Consider the following 5,517-nt stretch of genomic DNA (forward strand, 5'->3'; position numbering starts at 1 on the left):
TAATGTATTCTTCAAATAACATCAGTGCATATTTTAATATATATATAAATTCAATTTCTTTATAAATAGTATGCAAGATTATGTACTCTTTTATTTATAATTTCTTTAAAAATATTATGATATTTATCATTTAAAAAAATGTTATTGTCTGAATTTAAAGTTTTAAACTCTAAATTGATCATAAAAAAAATATTTAAAAATATTTAAGTTCTATTTATATTAATCTATATATTATATTTAATTTATTAATTTTTCTATATTTAGTAATTATAAATTGATTCCCTACTATGCGTTAGTCTCAGCGAACTACGTTCTATACAGAGAAGTTTTTTTTCGTCGTTTGATATGTACCTTGTGTCATTGCTGTTTGCACACTTTCAGTGTCCACAACAAATGCTACTTGATTCTAGTTAGCTGTGAATTGCTCGGTTTACTTGGTAGCCTATAATAGCAGGCTTATATTTCAATACAACTTATTCACGTAACTCAAAGTGATTATCAGTGAACGTACATTCTCCTCCTCAGTTCTACGCCGAATATTACGCGGATTCAAACAACATCCTAAAAAGGTGGTGCGTTGATGAGTAGTTGATCCACAAATACATGTGCGAATGGTGGGCTGTTGCTTCTCCACGAGAAGTTAAATACTGTAAGAAGTTAATATGTATTCAATCGGTTTAAGAATGCAGTCTCCAGGAATCTCAGTGAATGCTTACGATTTCAGAAAAAGCAGACGGTTATATTTTCAGCTTAAAAGACACACCTCTGAGGAACTCATTTTAACAGAAAAAACTCTTTGATTTGAGAATAAGAAAGGTGGAGGCTGAATAGCATTCAGGAACACATTAAAAAAAGCTGGTGGCTGGCTCATAGATTTTCTTTTTTAGAGTTACTGCGGAGTTGTAAGTTGTAAGTACCGATTCATTTTAATAATAGATACAGGGCTTCCAAAAAGCATTGTTGCAGCCAATCAAAATTGATGTCGCTGGCAAGTCAAAATCAATGACGCCGACCAATCAAAATCAATTTCGCATTTTTAGAAATGGAAGTCGTATTTTTAGAAACGATGCTGCTTTGTTTGAAATGATGTCGTGTCACTATGATTTCTTGGTAGTTGAAAAAAAAAATATAAACCGACCTTCTTCATCTGTGTGATTTTTTTTTCAAAACTTTACATTCTAAGATGAGTACCGTATTTTTATTTGAAGATGGACATGGAAATGTCGTTGATGAGAATGGCGGCCCTAAGCCCATGGAGTACATTGTCGATCAGAAGGAGTTTGTTGTTGAGACAATTGCCACTCACACTGATTACTTGAAAAATGCAGCTTCCAGCAAGTCTTCTTCGGCTTGTCCAATGCGAATAGAAAAGCCAAGAGATGAAGATATTTGTATGAAGGAAGCCAACATGAAACGTGATTATGTGCGTTATACCGTCCAGGATAAGGTTAGATTTTTCGACCTGAAGATTGAAAAGTGTATGAGTGCATCAGCTGCAGCGAAGCAGTTGGGAATTCACATTCGAACTGCTCAGAGATGGGTTAGCCAGTATAGTTTATGCCCTGATAGCATTTTTGATAATTGTAAACAAGCTGGTCGCAAGTGTATCTTGTCCAAAGACCATAAAACGGCAATTATCAACTTCATTGATGCTAATCCCTCGGCTGTTGTTGTTGAAGTGACAGAACATTTATTGAAGCAATTCAGTGATCTTAAAGTTTCACGCAGCACCATTTATAACTTTATGAGGAATGAATGCAATCTTTCGTTGAAAAAAGCAGATTTCCATTCTATTGAAAGAAACAGTTCAGCAAAGATTGAGGAGCGGCACAATTGGGTTTGTAAGTGGGAAAACACAGACATGGACTTCCTCACGAATTGCGTGTTTCTAGACGAATCTGCTTTTGATATCAATATGAAACGCTCAAGAGCTTGGTCCAGAAAAGGTACTCGTGCTATTGTTACTCGACCTACAACGAGAGCAAACACAACATCTATATTGGGCGCAATCTCTGCAGCAGGTTTGATCACAGTGGGCGTAAAAAAGCTGAGACCTGCAAAAAAGAGAAAGGCTGATGGATATATAAGCTCAGGAACTGTAACAGGATACTACATTAGTTTCTTAAAAACGACTCTCGATGAAATGGACAAATATCCACATATGAAAGGTCACTATATAGTCATGGATAATGCACCCATTCACACGCATGACAACATAAAGAAGTATATTGAGTATCGAGGATATAAATGTGTGTATCTTCCTACTTACTCTCCTGAACTAAACCCAATAGAACAATTCTGGGCAGTGGCAAAGAGTAAGGTTAAGCGTCATAGGTTTTTACAGGAGGACACATTATCAAAAAGAATCACGGAAGCCTGCAACAGTGTGGAGAAAAGTCACTTCAGAGGTTTTGTTTCGCATTCTTATAAATGCTGGAATAAATGTCGAAACAAAGTGCCCATGTAAATGGCTGCTGACAATTTCATCAAAGTCCAACAATTCAGCCATAAGAACGAGGTAAGAAATAACCAGACCAACAATCCTGAGGGGCAGTGGAAGAGTGAGATTAGCGTGAAAGGTGATTTTTTAATGCAAATATATCACTACTGTATCACTAAGCACAAACAAGAGAGAACGATTATAATACTGTATTTCATTACGAAAGGAATGAATGTGATATACTCGCAACCTCTCTGACAAACAATACAAAAAACTGCAAGACGATTGTGGATAAAAAGTGTGGATAACAACATTTTATTCGTAAACGAAAGAGATAATCAATAATATCGCCATCGTACGAGGTTCTTGAATGTGTGACGCAATCGACGACAGATTGGTATCTAGGATGACCAAAAGAAAAAAAAAGAACGGTGAGGACAATGTAATACCAATATACATACCATGGTAATGATAGCTGTTTTCGTAACTTGGCTACTGGCCGCGTGCATCTTATCATACAAAGAGAGCCCATGTTCATGAACTAATCGACAATTGCCATCAGCTGCGTGAATTGGTGTCTAGGACTTTCACCAAGAAATGGCTACATGCCGCTAGCATCTCTTCAAAATAAGAACCCATGTCCATGGGCTGATCGGCAATAGCCATCAGCCGCGTGGATTGGTATCATGGACGTTCACCAAAGGAAAATAAAGAGGACGAAAAGAGAAGGAAAATAAAGAGGGAAACAAAAAAGTCACAAGCAAATCAGCCAATCAGATCGGAATATCTTCCTCCAAGAGTGCTTAAAAAAATTAGGGGCTTCCTTTTTCAACTTGTAACTTTTTGGTGAACATGGCTACCGGAAAAAAGCACAAGCGCACTCCTAATGATGCACAATAGTGCCTTAACAACATTGACGATTTGTCGTTGAAAACTTTTGTTGCCAATTTTTCTATGACAGATCGAATGTATGCGATCACGCGCTACAAGAATATCTTGACGAAGTATGCTCCCACTGATCACAAAGAACGTCTGCTCCAAGAATTAGCAACCTGGACAAAATCAACGGACGCAATAGACTTTTGGAAAGAAATGAAGCGTAAAGCTGCCTTGTGTACTACAGAAGCCACATGCTCTCAAGTTATCAACAAGTTGCTCACGACCGATTCCCCAAAATCTCCTGGAGTCTATTGACACAAGTACTGATCAAGATTTACCAGCAACAACTGAGCAAACCGCACGAATTTCTACATCTGCAGCCGTAGAACCTGATAGTATAACTTCGGTACAAGATAATCTCTCTACTCCACCTTTTCCCTCAGCAAACCAGTACAACACCACTACCAACGAGGACAGCAACAACGATGATGAATGGATGTTTAATGGCACCAATGTGACGAATCTGTTTAAACGATACCAGCACAAGATCAAAGACCAGGTAGTGGAAAAGAATTCGTTTCAAGCAGAATCTGACCTTCAAGAAGTACTTGCCCTGTCCAACGTCCTCTTCCTAGCCCCCAATCAACGTAGCGACTCGAAAGTGAAAGTTTTTGGATGCCAATTCATCGATTCTCTTTGCTATGCCACTATCACTTGATTTATGGACAATTTGGAGGCGGACTTCTCAACGCAAGAGATTTCTGATTTGGCAGTCATTGTGGACGATATCCAAACTGGGAAGAAATTGACCATTGATGCCCAAGTGGATCTCCTCATCATGGCCAAGACTATGGGACCTACCAAAGCAGCTGTGGTGCGTGGTATTGCAAATCTGTAAGTATTACATAGATTTGGGAGAGAAGGATAAAAAGAAATGAAAAACATGGAACTATGCTGACTTTCTCTCTACCCACCCTTTCAACATAGTGTAGTCAAACTCCCAACGCGAGAAATTGTTGATTTGGATTCCCTTGGAGAAACTGAATTGCAATCAACTTCCTTTGATCCTGTATTAGCATCTCTTCTCTCGAACCCTCAACAAAACGTCGTCTTGCGCTGGGCAAACAAAAATGAAGAAGTGTTCAATATCTGCCCTGACGCCGTCATCTCTACCATCATCCAATCAAAGTATGGTCGCCCTTTGGGCTTTGGCGAGGTGAAGCCAGGCAACTCTTCAACAAACAAGCACACACTTTGCATAGACACCCTTCGCCTAGCAACATTATCCAAAGACACTATCGATGGTTACAGTCAGGACAGCTGCTTTGCCTTCTAAGTCAGTGGTATGCGCCAACAACAACAAAAAAAAAAAAAAAGGAGAAAAGAAACTGACCGCCAATTGTTAGGCTTCCGAGTATCGTTTTTCATGGTGCACAGGCAGCATGAAAACTTGTATATTATGGTGGAAGTGGCGACATTTGTCTTCCCTAGCTCCCTAGATACCCTTGATGCATTAACGACCAAGAAGAATCTGTGTACACTGGCGCGTGTCAGCTCCTCGTTTTGGAACAACAGTACGACCCCATCCAAATCGTTAATATCACCCTCACCTCGCCTGCCCATCTCTACTCTGTATCAAATAATTGACAAATCTCACAATAGGAATGCTGGCACAACATCTCGTTATTAGTATGCTCATCTACCCTTTTCGTTGATGGCGATATTATTGATTATCTCTTTCGTTTACGAATAAAATGTTGTTATCCACACTTTTTATCCACAATCGTCTTGCAGTTTTTTGTATTGTTTGTCAGAGAGGTTGCGAGTATATCACATTCATTCCTTTCGTAATGAAATACAGTATTATAATCGTTCTCTCTTGTTTGTGCTTAGTGATACAGTAGTGATATATTTGCATTAAAAAATCACCTTTCACGCTAATCTCACTCTTCCACTGCCCCTCAGGATTGTTGGTCTGGTTATTTCTTACCTCGTTCTTATGGCTGAATTGTTGGACTTTGATGAAATTGTCAGCAGCCATTTACATGGGCACTTTGTTTCGACATTTATTCCAGCATTTATAAGAATGCGAAACAAAACCTCTGAAGTGACTTTTCTCCACACTGTTGCAGGCTTCCGTGATTCTTTTTGATAATGTGTCCTCCTGTAAAAACCTATGACGCTTAACCTTACTCTTT

At 38.7% G+C, this 5,517-nt stretch overlaps 1 protein-coding gene across 1 annotated transcript; it reads left to right on the top strand.

Moving 5' to 3' along the window:
• Window positions 1-1,183: 1,183 nt before the first annotated feature.
• Window positions 1,184-5,009, top strand: BDB00DRAFT_877501 (uncharacterized protein; the record flags this gene model as incomplete). The annotated part of the gene is made up of 6 exons (XM_053127622.1): window positions 1,184-1,841; window positions 1,893-2,038; window positions 3,564-3,980; window positions 4,056-4,213; window positions 4,307-4,623; window positions 4,726-5,009. 6 exons carry the CDS (start codon window positions 1,184-1,186, stop codon window positions 5,007-5,009), a joined length of 1,980 nt encoding a protein of 659 aa, XP_052974611.1.
• Between the last annotated feature and the right edge of the window lie 508 nt (window positions 5,010-5,517).

Source organism: Zychaea mexicana (genome assembly GCF_025766255.1).
Source record: "Zychaea mexicana strain RSA 1403 chromosome Unknown BDB00scaffold_110, whole genome shotgun sequence".
Taxonomy (NCBI): domain Eukaryota; kingdom Fungi; phylum Mucoromycota; class Mucoromycetes; order Mucorales; family Lichtheimiaceae; genus Zychaea; species Zychaea mexicana.